We start from the raw sequence: 18,929 nt of genomic DNA on the forward strand, positions 1-18,929 counted from the left end.
CATGCTTAGTCAATTTACAGGGAACTAAGCACAAAATGAAGTAAGTCCAATGAAAAAATTAGCATTTTCTCTAGCCTAAGCAACAAGTTGAAAAGAGAATTAATGCTGTCTACGAATATAATTTAAATACCACAGTCTAGAATTCATGATTCTGGAAGTGACCAAATCTCCTTTATCTTTGAACATACAACAGTTCAAATTGATCAAAAAAATGAATGCATTAACTGGCAGAGAAGTAATTAAGTTGGGTTTGGTAGCAGGAATGGAGATCATATGTTTAAAGCTGGTTGCTCATCCAGTCGCGCATCCGCGAAGGGAAGTGTTAGATATACTTTATGATGAACTAGAAAGAATGGAGAAACTTGGTAAAATAAATGCCATGCGGTGACATTGCCAGATGATATTGAAGGAGTGTAAGTTATTGGCCTGAAGTTGACATAGATAATAAAGGTGAGGCTTACAGTGCTCACTGTTATAATGGAATAAATTGGACAGCAACTTCCAGCATCCACACAGGCACAGCTAAACGTGGAAGTCCGGCAGTTGCTGACAGAAATACCCCACTCCTCCACAGGGTCTACTGTAGCAGTCCTCGCCGAAAGACTTGGCAATGAAATCAGTGCAATAGCCTGAAGTTGGGGTCCTTGCACTCTAGTTCCCCTGTAAAGATGCCAGAAAAGTTAGGGATAGTGCATTCAGGAGTAAGTGAATTTTATATGGCATAATAAGTGATAACTACTGTCAAACAATCTCTCTGGCCTTGAAAATTTAATTTTACAAGTGTGATGTCTCATTCCTTCAGAAGTTAATTAGTGATGGAGATTTTTTTTAAATTAAAATAATTTTCTTTTACTTTCTGTGCCTGTCTCTTTTAGCTCTCTCTCTCTCTCTCTCTCTCTTAATCTCATCTGTCTTTCCCAACCTTTATTTTGCTTTCTGTACGTAATTTAAATCTAATTTATACTTCCTGGTTTCGGCTTTGCATATCTGTGACGATTTTTCAGTTTGATTGGTTGAAGAGCATCTCTGTTTCTTGGCCTGCTCACAGATACTCTGAAGAGGGCACTATGCTGGATCAGATGCTGGATTAGAGCAAGGCTGTGCTCAAAAGCCCAGAAAAACTATGGGTAGCTGTCAGCGAGGTGAATGACGAATGCTGTTCTTTCGCCACTGACTGCAAAATCTGGGCCATTATGGGTGATTTTGGCAGAGAACCAACAGAACAGAGGTGGAAAAATTAGTCCTACAATGACTAAGAGGACAGTGTGAAGCTGAATATGAATAAATGAAAGCTCAGAAGTATAGGACGTCAGTTATATAGGGCAGCCACTCATAGCAGAAGGAATTAAGGCCAAATGAGGGATGAAATTGGAAGCAATCAACACATGGTAGGTGGAAGCAACAAAAAAGACTTGCGACAATATTTTGGAATGGTAAACTATTTAGGGAAGTTCCTGTTTAATTTGATAGCTGCCGTAAAACACCTAAGAGAGCTACATGTAAAATATGGATGAGCTATGTTGCAGACATACTCAATCTTTGTTCCCTAATCAGCAGAGGAATTCTAGCATGTTTTACTACTTAATTGATAAAAAATGATAGGCAGAGATATAGATATGAGATGAATGGAGAGATATATAATAGAGGAAACAAATCTTCTGTAGCTATCTGGTTCATGAGTGTTTCCCTTTTCAACTTTGTTTATCATAATCTTGAGGAAAACTTTTTCTACCAATCCCTTGTCCTGTTTCTCTAATTGTTGTAACTACAACTCAAACAAATAGACATTTAATGCAATTATACAGTAATGTTCTGCACTACGTTTAATAACCCTGAAACTATTAAGTCACAGTGGAAATGGCCTTCAATATCATCTGAAGACCAATTGTTTCTTTAAACTAGGGAATTTGAACTTTCATAAACTTCTAGCTTGACCGTTCTGCAGTGAAATATTTTAGTTTCTTCTAAAAGCAAGATTATATGAAAGAAATTCTGGAAAAAACCTTCACACTAGTCAGATTGAAATATTACTTCTGGAATATCTTTTCTAATCAGTCCCATCAAGAGTCAAATGCAATTCCTGGTGCAAAGTTCCATCATATATGCTGGCAAACAAAATTTAAATTTAACCTGGATAGTGGAGTGGATTTTCCATAAGATTGAAATAGTCGTTCTTAATAGAGTCATAGAGAGATACAGCACCGAAACAGGCCCTTCAGCCCACCGAGTCTGTGCCGACCATCAACCACCCATTTATACTAATCCTATTTTTCCCTCTCACATCTCGCTTTCCCTCAATTCTCCTACCACCTACCTATACTACGGGCAATTTTTTTTTTTACAATGGCCAATTTACCTATCAACCCACAAGTCTTTGGCATGCTGAACTAAAATTCATATTGAATAACACACTACTCCAATTGTGCTGCTTCAGAGGTAATTTGTATTGGCAGATATAAGGTGACGGTAGGATCAACTCGATGTCTGGAAATTCATCAACTTGTTTCAGTGTCTAAACCAAACTACTAAGAAATATACAACTGTACAATTTGTTTGTTGAGAATTATGTGGGCACTTTTTTCCATGAGGGACACTCTTCACTTTCCAGAGAGTCTAGTGCAGATTGGCTGAGCCAAAGCTTAAGGACTCCCAAATATGCACAAGAGTACTGTTGGAATCTAATTTAATTGCTTTTAAAGAGTCTCTGAATGTGAATTCAGCAATAAACAGAACATTTTGATTGAAATTAAATTTTGTGCTCAAGGCAAGAGATGTTAGTGCTGGGATGGAATGGTTTTCCACATTTTTCACCCATTATCAGCATCAAGCATTCCCAATTCAGGTATAGCAATTAAAATTTCCTCTACTCAGCCTTACAATGTGCCTTATGCCTAAACTCCAAGCACCTCTTATTACACCATAATAAATTTTGCAATTTGCATACCAACTATTCTCTTTGAGATTACACATTTTTTCTAAATTACATGTTACTGATCGACATACACAAAGTGTTTGGTTAATACTGCTCAGGTTTGTTCTATAGCGGCAGCCTTTGCTCAAAAGAGAGGAATCTTTCAACCCCGATATAGAAAGAAAGCATGTATAATGGTTTTGCACATTTTACTACCAGCTTCTCTCAAACTGTGGTTCTCATAAGCAAACTTTATTCCTTAGGACCAAAAGGCTGTATATTTTTTATACTTTTTCCTGTCCCTCAGAATTATTTCCAATATTTTTCCAACCACTGATGTTAGACTCACCGGCCTGTAATTACCTGGTTTATCCCTACTACCCTTCTTGAATAATGGTACCACATTCACTGTCTTCCAGTCGTCTGGTACCTCTCCTGTGGCCAGAGAGGATTTGAAAATTTGTGTTAGAGCCCCTGCTATCTCCTCCCTTGCCTCACATAACAGCCTGGGATACATCGCATTTGGTCCTGAGGATTTATCCACTTTTAAGCCTGCTAAAACAGCAAATATTTCCTCCCTTTCAATGCTAATATGTTCAAGTATATCACAATCCCCCTCCCTGATCTCTACACCGACATCGTCCTTCTCCATAGTGAACACCGATGAAAAGTAATCATTTAAAACCTCACCTATGTCCTCTGGCTCCACACAAAGATTGCCACATTGGTCCCCAGTGGGCTCTACTCTTTCCCTGGTTATCCTCTTGCCATTAATATATTTATAAAACACCTTGGGATTTTCCTTTATCTTGCCTGCCAATGTTTTTTCATGCCCCCTCTTCGCTCTCCTAATTACTTTTTTAAGTGCCACCCTACACTTTCTATACTCTTCTAGTGCCTCCACTGTTTTCAGCGCTTGGGATCTGCCGTAAGCTTCCTTTTTTTTCCCTTATCCAATCCTCTATATCCCTTGACATCCAGGGTTCCCTGGGCCTGTTAGTCCTACCCTTCACCTTAACGGGTACATGTTGGCTCTGAGCTCTCACTATTTCCTCTTTGAATGACTCTCACTGATGTGATGTAGACTTTCCTACAAGTAGCTGCTCCCAGTCTACTTTGGCCAGATCCTGTTTTATCATATTGAAATCGGCCTTCCCCCAATTCAGTACCTTTATTTCTGGTCCATATTTGTCCAGTGGCGCAGTGGTTAGCACTGCAGCCTCACAGCTCCAGCGACCCGGGTTCAATTCCGGGTGCTGCCTGTGTGGAGTTTGCAAGTTCTCCCTGTGTTTGCGTGGGTTTCCTCCGGGTGCTCCAGTTTCCTCCCACATGCCAAAGACTTGCAGGTTGATAGGTAAATTGGCCATTAGAAATTGCCCCTAGTATAAGTAGGTGGTAGGGAGGATATAGGGACAGCTGGGGATGTGGTTGGAATATGGAATTAGTGTAGGATTAGTATAAATGGGTGGTTGATGGTCGGCACAGACTCGGTGGGCCGAAGGGCCTGTTTCAGTGCTGTATCTCTGAACTCTAAACTCTCATAGCTACCTTAAATCTTAGAGTTATGGTCAGTATCCCTGAAATGCACCCCCACTGACAATTCTACCACTTGACCGGCTTCATTCCCTAGGATTAGGTCCAGTACTGCCCCTTCCCTTGTTGGACTTTCGAACATACTGGCTCAAAAAGCTCTCTTGTATGCATTTTAAGAATTCTGCCCCTTTAAGCCTTTTGCACTACTATCCCAGTTGATATTGGGGAAGTTGTAATCCCCTACTATTATTACCCTATTATCTTCACACCTGTCTGAGATTTGGCTACATATCTGCTCCTCTATATCTTCCTCACTGTTTGGAGGCTTGTAGTAGACACCTAGCCAAGTGATTGCCCCCTTTTTGTTTTTAAGTTCTAGCCAAATGGCCTCTTTTGAGGAACCTTCTAAGATGTCCTTGAAGAAGAATTGATACTGAGGTTCTCCTTCTGATCAACCAACAGCTTTTAAAATAACCCCTGTGCTGTCTAAACTCTGCCATTTAGCAACTAGGTGTAAAAAGCAATACTTCCATTAACCTCTAGTAGTGGAGATCCTCAGACAAACTCAACACTTCATATATACACCTAATTGGCAACAGAAAACAGATTTTCATAGTTTGGGTTTCCTCCCAAAACATTTTTGTTGTGCTGACAGCAAATAATCGTTATCAAAAACAGAGCAGTTCTCCAATGAATTGAAATCTGTGTCCATATACATGAATAAGTGAGATAGCAGACTTGGGATTAACAATTGGCCCCTTCATTGCAGTACTGACTACCAGAGGCCCACAACTCTTTTAGATGGTTTAATCAACCATAGAATTGATGCACATTGGTAAAAATCAAAATATCCATATCTTCTCACACAGATCCCAGAATGTAGTGGGGAGTTTCTTGGAAAATACAAATACTCTGCATGATTTTGTTAAACTTATAAAGCTCCGCAATGGCAAGTACCAATTATTTTTGATCAAAGAAATGATGCAACAAATTAAATAACAAAGTTAACCATTTTCATATTTTGATCCAAAAGATAATCTGAGCTTTGTGCAAATTGAATGAGCTGTTGAAACTATTCTACAGCGCACTAACACTGTGTTACCCAGTTTCTCCAGAGTACCATGCTCTAATTCTAGGTCAGATGATGCAGTTTATTGTTCCTTTCTTGGCTTGTACAGTTTTTAGATTAGTGTGAACCATGAAAGAACAGCTCCATGTCATGTTGCATTTGTTCAGGAGAGCAGGGTAAAATCATGGCTGGTGGCTTCAGGGTGGGTAAGTAACTTGGGATATCTTAACTGCTAACCAATCTTACGGTTGATCTCCATGATCAAAATCTTAAAATTATAATTCATTAATAACGTTTGGTGGTAGGTATGTGGTTAATTATACAAGTCTGGGGTCCAGAACATCCTGTCACTCAAGTTAAACTGCACAAGGTAGTCATCAGGGCTATTAGTTTTACCACTATGCAGGTAAAGAGTGATGCAATTCCTTCTTGAACACAGGAACATAGGAGCAGGAGTAGGCCATTCAAGGAATAGCCCTGTTTGTATTTCGGAAAATCTCAGCTATTAGAGATCAGTATCTAGCCCGGACAGAATACAGTTCTTCACAGAAACTTAAATATGCCTTTTCCCTGTGTTACTTTGTGAAAATAAATTTGTACAACATTTGATCCAACCCTATTTTCTCATTTTTGACCTTCTATGAATTGATTTGGATTATTAGTTCTTTTTGTTTCACCATGTGTGTGGTGTTATTATCTGTCACCCCTCCTCCTTCAGTCGATAGTAGTGAACCCCTTATTTGTTTCCTGCAATGAGGCGGAGTGATGGTTCCGATGAGGCTTGTAGAAAAAGGTCTCATTTGGATTGAAGGGGAGGAGAACGGTTGAATTGACTAATAATTCAATCATTAATCTCTAGAATTGTTAACAAGAAGAAATTGAACTTAGAGAAAGTTAAATCGCTAAATTGGTCAGAAATAGTGCTCTCTAGATATGACCCTTTCAGTGAATTTAGCAAGAGAGAAAGATCAGTAGTGGAGGGAGATCAACTGATGTGGAGAATTAAAAATCATGGTTGTTAATTGAAACCTCAAAAAAGAATAATTCCTAATTTGACTTTGTAGTGTTTAGCTTTGATGTTAATTAGAAGGGTAATATTGCTAATAGAGAATCCTGAATAAATTTCCTCTGGTGGATTGGTAATGTTATGTTGTAAATAGCATTACGTTAGGTTGTTAAATTATTTGTAAGTCAACATTCTAAATACTTACATTGTTTTAAATGCTTACATTATAAGACTTTTTTTTAGCAGAAATCATCTTAACAGTGTGCTGTCTCTGAGATAATGCTTTACGCAAGCACAGTATAGTTAGAAGTGGTCTAATGGATAAGCATGTACCAATTATGTGTAATTATGTCCTGGAATATGACTTTGCTAGCCAATCTTTATTTGTGCAATTTGCACAAATTTGAATGTTGAAGGAATGCTCTAGCATTTGGAGTTGCATTTGAGGCCACCTTTAATCTCAACTGTCACAGATTAATCATAAAACTGCTTCAGGCATTGAAGTTAATGACAAATTTAACGTGTTCAAGGACTTATAGTAGAATTGGTATCTTCACTTTATAGTAAATTCTTATTTTCTTCAAGCCTCCAGCTTCAAGTATGTACAAGGTAAAACAATTTGTTGGTTAACTGGAGGATATTTACACTGGAATATTACAAAAATATTAGGAAACTAGTCAAAATAGTTTTTTTTTAGCAGAAATGGAGTCATCTCCAAATTTTAAACTTCAGCCAGATTAGTTATGGATGTTTGACTATAAAGCTAATGTATATGTAACTTTGTTTGTTTGGTTGTGCATTGAATGAACTCTGCATTGTGACAGCAATGTATATTATACTTATGGTTTCAAATTGATACTTTTCTACTCCATTTGGTCTCCAATTATGTGATTGAAACTAGTTTTATTTTTCCTTAGGCTCTGTATACGAACCTGCCAAAACTATATCACTAACAGCAGCGGATGAAAGTCTGTTGGACAAACTTGACAGATATTACAGAAATGGTAAGACGTTTTAAACATCAATTTTACATTTATCATTTTTTATCTGTAAAATGCTAAGTTTTTCTATATAGTAGTAATGCAATGCATTGTAAGCAATTAATTTTGGAAATAAGAAAAATGTGTGCTACTCAGTGAGAAAGGACTAATCATGTGATCCATGAACATGAGATTGCTAATAGCTTATCACATTGTGCTCTCTTATATTAGGATTACAGATTTCTTCAGTAAAGAATGTAGCATAACATAAGTGTCATATATGTCTGCATTTCTTGCTGAGCAGTTGCCAGATGCACAATGGCAGTTCAACAGAAAGCATTTGCATTTATATTTTACCTTATTACATCTTCAGGGCTTCCTACCCTGCTTTACAACCAATAAATTCCATTTATAGAGTAGTCATTGCCCTTATTTAGGCAAATACAACAGCCAGTTTGCGAGCAGGAATATTCCACAAAGAGAAAATTAAACAAATGGTTAATTAATCTGTTCTTGGTGGTGGATATGGAAGGAATATTGGCCAGGACAATGAAGAGCCTCTGCTCATGGAACCGTTATCTCCAGCCGAAGAGTTAAATGGGGCTTTAGTTTAATATCTTATGCAAACACCTCTGACAGTGCAGCACTTCCTTAGTACTGTACTGAACCAGGTGATTATGCATAATATTTAACTCTACTGCATAAAATCAACTTTTGCATTGCCATCTGTTCAATAATCTTGAAAATCACTACTTTTGTGGGTAATTCCAAATCTTAATGTAATTATACTAGATTGCCTGCGACTCACCCCAACCGGATGAGTGGGTGATATATTAGTGCATTGCCACACAGGTTCTGCCTTCAGTCTCCCACACAGAAGGTTCCTGATCAGAGTCACATTGCTTTTGTTGCTGCACAGCATTCAAGTCATTCTCGATAAGGAAGGGCATAAAAATTGCCAGTGAGTCGCTTAGGGGTTCTTTTCATGTACTCTGCCAAGAATTAGCATTGGTGGGACACAAGTTGTCTTCTCAGCTTTCAGCGAATCTTGTGTGCTGTGAAGAACTGACTGATCAATAGGGCCAATATGTACAATTAAATGGAAAGGAGGAAAAGAGTAATCCTAGAATAAAAGACAGTTGCTGGTAGAGAAGAAAATACAAAAGTTCCACAAAAAGTTACAATGTAGAAAAATCAGCTTGAAATTGATTTTCTCTCTATTTCCTGTCACTCTTCGAATACAGAGATTTTACTGTTTAATGTGCACTATAACTGTGAGTTATAGTTCTGCCACCATGCCATCTTTCTCCACAATCCTTGAAAATCCTGCTAATTTGCTGGTTCACTCAATACACATTACTTCTCACCAAGCCAGCAGCAAAATCTAAAACTGGTAAAGATAATTGGTTTAAAGAAGGTTTTTTTAGCTCTTAAATTAATCGGTGACTGCGAATGTAAAGGGTTTGGGGGAAATTAGGGGCAAAGAAGACATTAAATGACCATACTTGAGTGCAGAGACTGTGGATGAATTTACTTGCAGGTGGCTACTTTATATTGCACACAATTTTATCTATTAAAGCTTATTTATGAAAAATTGTTAGTTACATTCTGCAAATTTCTTGTTCTTATGTTTCACATTTTGCATGGAAATTCGTGTCCAGCGTGTTATTTTTGAGCTAAAGCTTTGCAAGTTGGGTGATTTCTGTGAAGATGTGACAGTTCAATTTACTGTAACATTCTCAGATGTTCTGTGAAGGTGTGACAGTTCAATTTAATGTAACATTCTCAGAAAGTGGCTTGATGTTATATTTGCCATTTTTCACCACTCACGAATCATCTTAAACCAGTATTTGAAAATCTTATAGAAATCTAATATTAAACTGATAGCATTTTTATATTGATTTTTCTGCTTCCATCAGCAAGATATTTTTCAAATAATGCAGCACCAATTTTTTTAAACCTAAATTGTTGCATGACATGTCTTGAAAATTTTTATGGTGCGTAATAAAACCATAGATACTGGAGTGATTGAATTCAAGTTTAGCGAAAGAGTGAGAATCAAGTATTCCCATGGAGCTTTGTGATAATCTCAATTCATTTTGAGCTAGTCTTGTGTATTGGTGATTGCAGTATCTGGTTATGCAGTATGCCCAGTGGACATTTGATACAGTAATTATGCTGTAAATTGATTCAAGGTCAGAAAGTTTCAAGTATCTGAAAACATACTTGAAGATTCACATTGAAAATGAATATTTCAAACAATTGTTACAGCGATTATATTTGTGTTGTGCTGGCACAACGTGTCAACATTTTCATGAATTACAAAAATTCATGTCTGCAGTCCACTGCAACTTGATTTTCCTGTCACCTCCATACCATCCTGCAGATGTTCCAAACAAGGTCCAGGTGCTTTCCCAAAGCAGACCAGAAGTCTGACAGCATTCTTGTGAGAGTGGCCATAATTAAAAAAGAAAACAAATAATGTAGGTTTCCAGCTGCACGGTGAGAGCAAATTCAGGGTTGTTCCGTTATTGCCACCTAGTATAAGTGGTCAGTAACTTCAACATTGAATCATCCTAGTCTCAATCTTAGGACCTGAGGCTGAATTAATTACAAACCGTATTGCATGTATCGTGGATCAGCTGTATTATGGTCTTTTCCTTGCAAACTGAGATCAAACTCTGTTAACAGTCAGAACCGCCACTGCATAATCAATGATCCTTTCTCGAATTGCATTTCAGTTTCAAAGTTACATGTAATGTCCGAGGCCTTCCTAAAGCTTAAGTTTGAATGTTCTGAGGAATAGATATCCATAGCCATTAGTTCTTCTTATGAGACAGAAAGAAGGAAGCATTAACAGGAGAAAGATCATTGCCAATGTCTGATGTCAGGCCTGTCCAAAATCCTTCTACCTGCCTCCTCCACTCCTGCCCCCCCGTAATGGGCAACATGTTCAATTGTCAGCTAAAGGCCTGCTGAGGTCACAAAAAAAAAACAACCCGAACCCGACAGAATCGAGCCCGACCCGGCTCGAGTCCCTCCGTTTTTTTCCCACACCCGACCCGATCACCAGAATGTTCCCTTTACCTACCTTGCGACTCCGAATCTGCAGGAAGCTGCAGCATGAGCATGATGACGTCATAGAGAGGCTCACTGCGCAGACTCAGAGTTTCCCTATTTGATGTCCCGAACTCCCAGCTCAGGGAGGTTTTGAACTTTTAGCACTTCTTGCTCTGTGTGTCCGACCCGGACCCAGCCTGACCCAACCCGAACCCGACACATGTCGTTGGGTCCTGTCGGGTTCGGGTCGGGTAGCAGGCCTTTACTGTCAGTATGTTTTGTACTGACATCTCATCCTTCAAATTTAAATGAGACAAACAACTGAAAAGGGTTCATTCCTCATGGCACCATGACTGGGCCCAGTGCCTGACAAGAATTGTGACCGAGGAAGTAAGAAATTTTGATGCTAGAAATGTGTGCAGTGGTAAGTAATTTGTTATAGATAAAACAAATAATCCTGTTGCCCATCTGAAACACTTTTTTAAAACTTGCAAAATGATTGGGAGAATTGGTAATTTATTTTTAAAAATTTTAATTTGAAATATCTGATATCTTAAATGTTGGAACAGTTGTCTTTTTATTAATAGGCATTAATATTTGCAATATTGAAGCTGTCAATTTAGACATTTTCTTCTCTGTACATTTTTTCTGTTCTCTGTATATTCAACAACAGCACTCGCTGCTGACCTCGAAGAAAGTTGCCCACAAAGATTTAGCTATCTTTGTGGCGTGAACCTCCTCTTTCCTGACGTTATTTTGTTTATGGCATCAGCTCAGTGATGTTATCAAGCAGACTAAGCAGCCAATTACATAGAGGAATTCTCATAGGTAGCAAACTAGAATGTAAAATCCATTCATTATCCTTCAACCATTTTACAGATCACTTTTCAATCATTTTACAAATGATTGAAATAAAGATTGGGACGTACACATGGAATTAAGGTAGAAGCTAAAATATCATAAATAAGCTTTAATAAAAATTTATAAATCTGTGGAATTTTTATCATAATGGAGACATTTGACATTCCACAAATATAAAATTAGTTTCTCCCCGGACAGTGAGGCTGTTCAGCAGTAACTATGAACTTAGTTCACCATTAAAAACCCTATTACATTTCATTCAACAAGGCATAACTTTTTCAAGGGTTTTTACAGAGAAACAAACAGCGTAAATTGGAAGCTCACAGCAATTCAAGTGATTTCTGAAGATTTCCATCTGCAGGGACTTCATCAGCTCACCCTGTGGAGGAGCAGGGAATCACGTCACGGATAGAAAATTATGTATTTCCATGTTTAATTGTGCATGTGCAGACTCCAGAAGTTACTGTCAGTTTTACAGTTGTAATCATGTCAAATGCTGATATTTTCTAGGCCAGCAAATTGAATGTATTGCAAGTTCTCTTATTTTCAGGTACTTAATACATGGACATTGGTTCTCTACTGCTTACCAGTGGGTAGCATTTTTTGATTTGTAAATGCTAATTAGGGAGGACAGAGAATACATTGAAACTACATACAAATATGATTTAGAATTAAATTGATCCATTTAAATTACTCTACAGAGAGCAGCTACCATTACCTGACAGATCTACCCATCATTCAGCTTGATTTCTATTTCTAGTTGCTATTAATGCTTCTCAAATAATCTTGGCAAATAGTAGGGTAATGGTGTGACAGTAAGCATATGTTAAATCAGGTTTCGTGACTCTTCAATGTGTGCTTTAAGTTCATTCTCGCACAAAGCATTGTACCAGACTGACAATAGATGAAAAAGATTAATCTGGAAAATTATCTGAATTGATTATGGTAGATTCTGGACTGCCAAATTTCTTATTTACATTTTTCTTAGCTAATTTGTTCAACTGGCGTGTCGTGTTCATGCAGTAATGTGCACCAGTCACATAGCTTACTATTTATATACACTACTGCTGCATTCAGGTTGCATGTGGGTAGTCATCTGTAAATAATTTTCCTACAATTTTGTTTTATTTCTAGATATGTGTCAATATATTTTGTAATAGCACAGGGCAAAACAGTCTTTTGCTCCAGAATTCTTAAAATTCCTCTATTTTACCTTATGCAATTTTGCTGATTTAAAGTTCTTTGCACATTCATTGGAAATTGAATTGTATTGCAAGTGGCATGAAGAATCTTGATGAAGCCAATTTGAAATCAGACCTTCCCAGCCAACTGGCTTGAGAACCAAGTTTTGCTGTTTCTTCCTCCATGCAATGTTTTTATATTCTTAATAGAAAAAGAAAATGCTGGAAACACTCAACAGGTCAGGCAGCTTCTGTGGAGAGTGAAACCTTTAACATTTCAGGCCAATAACCTTTCATCAGAACTGGAAACAAGTACAGAGGCAGAGCGAGGGGGAAGGGAGGAAAGAACAAAAGGGAATGTCTCTGATAAATTGGAAGACAAGAGAGATTAATTGGCAAAAGGAAGGATTCTTGGATGGTAATGTGACAAGTATAGAAACAAATGTCTAAAGGAGGTGTAAATGACAATAGCAGATTCAATACCAACAACTGCTTGCCGAAAAATGTGAGCAGTGGTTTTGATCTGAAATTGGTGAACGCAATGTTGAGTTTGGAAAGCTCTAAAGTGCCTAACTGAATGAAGAGGTGCTGTTCGTCAAGCTTCTGTTGAGCTTCATTAGAACAAAGGTGTCAGAGTGGAAATAGGGCGGAGAATTAAAATGACAAGGAACCAGAGGCATACGACTGTTGTTTTCTTATTCATTCTTAGGATGTGAGCATCAGCATTTATTGTCTTTCCCTATTATTTCTTATCTTTTCACAAGTGGTTTCCAGCATTTTCTTTTTTTATTTCAGATTTCCAGCATCCGCAGTATTTTGCTTCTGTATTTGCATATTCATACCTCTCACTGCAAAAGTGGCCAAGTAGGTTTTGTTGGATGATGTGCAAGTTTAGTTTCATGGCTTCTGACTGTCATTTATGTTCCACAAAAAGAACTTCGTAAAAGATGTGTTAACATTTGTTATCACCTGAAGTCACACTTAAAAATCATCCCTGTGTTCATTACTTCGAATGGACCACATCGTCATCATCTCCTTTACTATATTTATCTTTCAGTCCTCCTATGCAAGGTTGTGTTGCACCCACCAACTAACTTACATCTCCATTGCCTTCTCTAATAAATCAGAGCCTGCTGTAACACCCAATTCAGGGATTTATGTTTTTTCTGCTGCTGCTTTTAAATTCACAAGATCAATCAAAATATTAGCGGTCAGGAAGGACAGCAAGAACATGAACCATGGTACCTTGGAGCAGGAGGCTATCCAAAGAATGGGGGAGGAGGAAGGGAAGTGTAAGGTGGTAGTTGTCAAGGATTCATTTATTTGGGGGCAATTAGCACCCTTTGCAAGTATGATTGAGAATCCCACATGGTGGGCTGAATTTTACCAGCCCCTTGCGCCATGGGTTGTGGCGGGGGGCCGGTAAAATTCAGTGGGGAGAGGCCCGCCTCGACCCACAACGTCGAGAAGGGCCCACTGTATATTACCGGCGGCGGGGGGACCTCTGTGCGGCCCCCCCCCGCTGCCTGTCAGCAGGCCCTTCATCTAAATATTTAAATGCACACTAATGACATGTAAATGACCCTACCTGCAGACAGAGGTGAACACATGGCTAAAGGAGTGGTGTGGGAAAGAGGAGTTCCATTTTATCGGACACTGACACTAGTATTGGGACAGGAAGGACTGTATCATTGGGATGGGCTCCACCTGAATTAGGCTGGGGCCAGGGTCCTAGCCAAAATAAATAGGGCAGTCACATGGACTTTAAACTAGTAAATATCAGGGAGAGCTCCGATGGAAAATATATTAATTATAGTTTAAAAGAAATGAAAGGGAAGAGAGCAGATTAACTGTCAGAAATTGCTTTAGGCAATAGAGGTAAAAGGGAAAACTAAAAGTGATTAAACCAGGAGAGAGAAATAAGACACGTGTGAGTAAAACATTATGGCAGAAGGACAGATTAGGGTGTGTGGCCCAAATAAGTGTTCTTTATACAAATTCATGGAGTATAAGGACCATATTAAATGAATTCCAGGTGCAAATTCAACTTGGAGTGTATGACATGGTAGCATAACTGAGATATGGCTACATAATGGTCAGGACTGGGAACAAAATATATCAGGTTATAAGGTCTACAGGAAAGATGGGGAGCACAATAGAGGTAGTAAAGTAACCTTAGTTATTAAGGATAATTACTTCAATGCTCAGAAGATTATAACAAGAGGTAAGCAGGCAGTGGAGTCTTTATGGGTAAGAATTAAAATGGATATAAGACTGTATTTTTGTATAAACCCCTTGATAGCAACTGTGAAGTGGTAGATTGCCTAAATGCAGAGATTAGACAAGCATGTGGGAAAGGCAGAGTGATTTTAATGGGGGATTTTAACTTTCAGATAGATTGGGATAAGCAGACTAACACATGTCAGAAAGATAGCGAATTTCTTGAGAGTGCCTGGGATAGTTTTCTGCAGCAATATGTCCTAGAATCAATAGGGCATATGCCATATTGATTTAGTAATCAGCTGGATTTAGCTAACAACCTAACAGTGTGTGAACATTAATAGTGGTTAGAAAGTGATTGAGTTCTACGTAGTGTTTGAAAGGGAGAAACACCAAGCGCCTACTAAAATTCAAAATTTGCAAAAGGCTGACTTCAGTGTGATGAAACAGAGACTCTCTAGAGTAAACTGGATAAATCTGTAAATGGGTATATTGACAGATGAGTGGGAGGTGTTCAAAAAGAACATAATATGATACAGAACCAGTTTAAACCACTAAGGGACGAGACCTGTACTTGCCAACAACACAGCTATGGATGACTAAAGAAGTAAAAGAAAAAGCATTAAAAAATGCAAAAACTAACACAGACCCTGGAAATTGGGAGAGAAACAAAGAAAAACAAAAGGTGTCAAAACAGTATGCGCTACAAAAAGGGAATATGAGAAGAAACTGGCAAGGGATTTCAAAATCAACTCAAAAATTTTTACAATTATATTAGGAAAAAGAGGATGGTCAAGGGCAATGTGGGCCCCTTCTGCAAACGGTGAAATTGTCAATGAAAATAAGCAAAATGGTGGCCATGTTGAATAAATACTTTGCGTCAGTACTTCCAGTAGAGGAAGAGGTCAGCATGCTGGAAATCCCAAGGAAGCGAATATTGAATCAGAGACAGGGACTTATCAAATTACCATAAGCAAAATAGCAGTAAAGAAGAAAATAATGGCACTAGAGAGTGACAGATCCCCAGGACTAGAGGGTTTTCAATCCAGGATTGTAAAAGAAGTAAGTGAGAACATTGTGATGCCCCAACTATAATCTTCTAAAGTTCTCTCAATTCGGAAACGTTCCTTTAGATTGGAAAATTTACATGTCACACCACTATTCAAGAAAGGTGAAAGAGGAAAACCTGGGAATTATGACCAGTTAGCCTAGCATCTGTTGTCGGGAAATTGCTAGAGTCTATAATTAAGGATGGAGTGACTGAACAGCTCAAATTTGCAGCTGATCACAGAGAGCCAGTATGGATTTGTAAAGGGTAGGTCATGCCTGGCAAATCAGATTGAATTTTTTGAAGAGGTGATTAAAATATTGGACGGGGGAATGCCTATGATTGTTATTTATATGGGCTTTCAGAAGACATTAGATAAAGTCCCTCATAAGAGACTCTTCACTAAAATTGAAGCCCATGAGATTGAAGGCAAGATCTTGGTCTGGTTAGGAAATTGGCTGAGCGGCAGGAGACAAAGAGTGTAGTCCTAATTGGCAGGATGTGACCAGTAGTGTCTCACAAGGGTCTGTGTTGGGGCCTCAACTATCCCCCACAATTATTAATGACAGATGTTGAGATAGCAGGCCACACGTCCAGATTTGCAGAGGACACAAAGAAAAGTGGCATTGTAAGACATGTAGATGGAAGCATAACATTACAAAGTGATATTGATAGATTAAGTGAATGGGCAAAACTGTGGCAAATGGATTTCAATGTAGGCAAATGTGAGGTCATCCACTTTGAACCTAAAAAGGATAGAATAGGGTACTTCAAAAATTGTTAAAAAACTATAAACAAAGGAGGTCCAAAGAGACGTGGGGATACAGCTATATTTTTTTTTATTCATTCATGGGATGTGAGCATCGCTGGCTGGGCCAGCATTTATTGCCCATCCCTAATTGTCCTTGAGAAGGTGGTGGTGAGCTGCCTTCTTGAGCCGCTGCAGTCCATGTGGGGTAGGAAGGGAGTTCCAGGATTTTGATCCGGTGACAGTGAAGGAACGGCGCTATAGTTCCATGTCAGGATGGTGTGTGGCTTGGAGGGGAACTTGCAGGTGGTGGTGTTCCCATGCATTTGCTGCCCTTGTCCTTCTAATTGGTAGAGGTCATGGGTTTGGAAGTTGCTGTCTATGGAGCCTTGGTGTGTTGACATACAGATTATTAAAATGTATTGAACAGGTACAGAAAATAATAAAAAAAAGACGAATGGAATGCTGTCCTTCAATCTAGAGAACCAGAATACAAGGAAGTAAAGTCATGCTTATCTATACAAAGCCCTGTTTAGACCATGCCTGGAGTACTGTGAGCTGTTCTGGGCATCATGCCTTCCTAAGGATATATTGCCTTGGAGGGATTCACAGTAGGTTTACCAGATTGATACCTGGACTCCAAGGTTTAAATTACGAGGAGGGATTACACAAACTAGGGTTGTAGTCCCTTGAATTCAGAAGGTTAAGGGGTGATTTGATCGAAGTTTTCAAGATATTGAGGGGATTGGATAGCAGAGATAGAGAGAAACCATTTCTGCTGTTTGGGGTATCTAGGACCAAGGAGCATAATCTAAAAGTTTGAACCAGACCTTTCAGGTCTGATATTAGGAAGCACTTCTACAGACCAGGTGTGATAGAGGTTTGTCATTCTCTTTCACAAGTGATAATTGATGCTAGACCAATTGTAAATTTTAAATCTGAGATTGATAGATTTTTGTTATCCATAAGTATTTAGGGATTTGGGGAAAAGGCAGGTATATGAAGTTAGGTCACAAATCAAACATGATCTTATTGAACGGTGGAACAGACTCAAGGGGCTAAATGGCCTATTCCTGTTCTTATGTTCCGATCTTAATTTGTCCACCTAGAATGACCCTACAGTTCCCAGATTGTAGTAACCAAGGGTTTAGCCTTCACTGCTGTCTCTGGAAATCCATTCCATGGGCTGAATTTTACTCCTCCTCTAAAGAGTGGGTGAGTGGGGGGCTGTGTAAAATGAAGTGTGAGGCTCGGGGGGCCCTTCCTGACCAGCTCCCACTCTGCCACCACTTTACGCATGGTGGTGGTGGCGAAAAATGGCCCACCCGCCCGAGGCCAATCAAGACCCTTAAGTGGCCAGTTAACGGCCACTTAAGGGCCTCTGCCTGCCACCTTTGGGGATTTCACCTTTGGCCAGTCAGGCGACCCAGGCCCGAGAAAAGCTGCCTGACAAAAGCAGGCGGCTTTCTGACGACCTGCAGGGCATGGGGGGCCTCCTGGTCAGGCACCCTTTGCCCGACAGAGGGCAGCCCCTGAAGCCCCCACCACCCCCAACACGTCCCGTACCCCCGTCCCCCCAATCGACCATCCTTGCCTCACCAGGGCCCAACCGCTCAGTCCCAGCCAGGCCCCAAAAACTTACCTTTATTTCGGAGCCATCCTTCATCTTCTTGCAATGGCTAGGTTGCAGTCCCAGCAGTGACCACCACTCCCAATGGCGCTGCTTGACAGAGAGCCCCCGGCCCGCTGATTGGCGGGCAGCTCTATTAGGCGGGACTTCCTGCCTCAATGAGGTGGAAGTCCCGCCTCAGACCAATTAAAGGTCTGGGGACTGCACAATGCGGGCCGGATCCCCAGGCCAGGCAGAGGCGGGCTCGCCACCGGCTTTTCAGTCAGCGCATAGCTCCCATCCACCGAGTATAAAATTCAGCCCCATGTGGTAATCTTTCTGATATCAGTCTTAAATAAAAACCTTTTACTGATTTATACCTATGTCCCCTTGTCCTACTCTCCCAATTTAATTTGAAGTAATATTACAAATTCACTTGTCCATAACTATTTTATATATCTCCATACGTTCACTCCTCAGATTCCTCTTTTCCAGGCTGAAAAGCCCAAGACTCTCAGTCTTTCTTTTATTTAGTTCTTTGGCACTGGGGTTTGGCTGTTTTCTGTATTGTATCTAGTGATTCAACGTCTTGCTTGCATGTCGGTGACCAGATCTGGACGCAGTTTGCAAGGCACGGTCTGACCAGACCACAATTCCTCAGATTTGTACTCTACTGTTTTGGTGATATAATTTGGCATTCTAT

General features: G+C 39.4%; 1 protein-coding gene across 5 annotated transcripts in view; it reads left to right on the top strand.

Annotated features, from left to right (window-relative positions):
• phkb (phosphorylase kinase, beta) overlaps positions 1 to 18,929 on the top strand; it is a 368,089-nt gene that overhangs the window by 15,594 nt on the left and 333,566 nt on the right. For all 5 annotated transcript variants that reach the window (XM_068049379.1, XM_068049377.1, XM_068049380.1 and 2 more), the window contains one exon: positions 7,437 to 7,523. In XM_068049379.1, the coding sequence (XP_067905480.1) occupies positions 7,437 to 7,523 (87 nt within the window). The remainder of the gene's footprint in view (positions 1 to 7,436; positions 7,524 to 18,929) is intronic.

Source organism: Heterodontus francisci, chromosome 17 (assembly GCF_036365525.1).
Source record: "Heterodontus francisci isolate sHetFra1 chromosome 17, sHetFra1.hap1, whole genome shotgun sequence".
In the NCBI taxonomy this organism is placed as follows: domain Eukaryota; kingdom Metazoa; phylum Chordata; class Chondrichthyes; order Heterodontiformes; family Heterodontidae; genus Heterodontus; species Heterodontus francisci.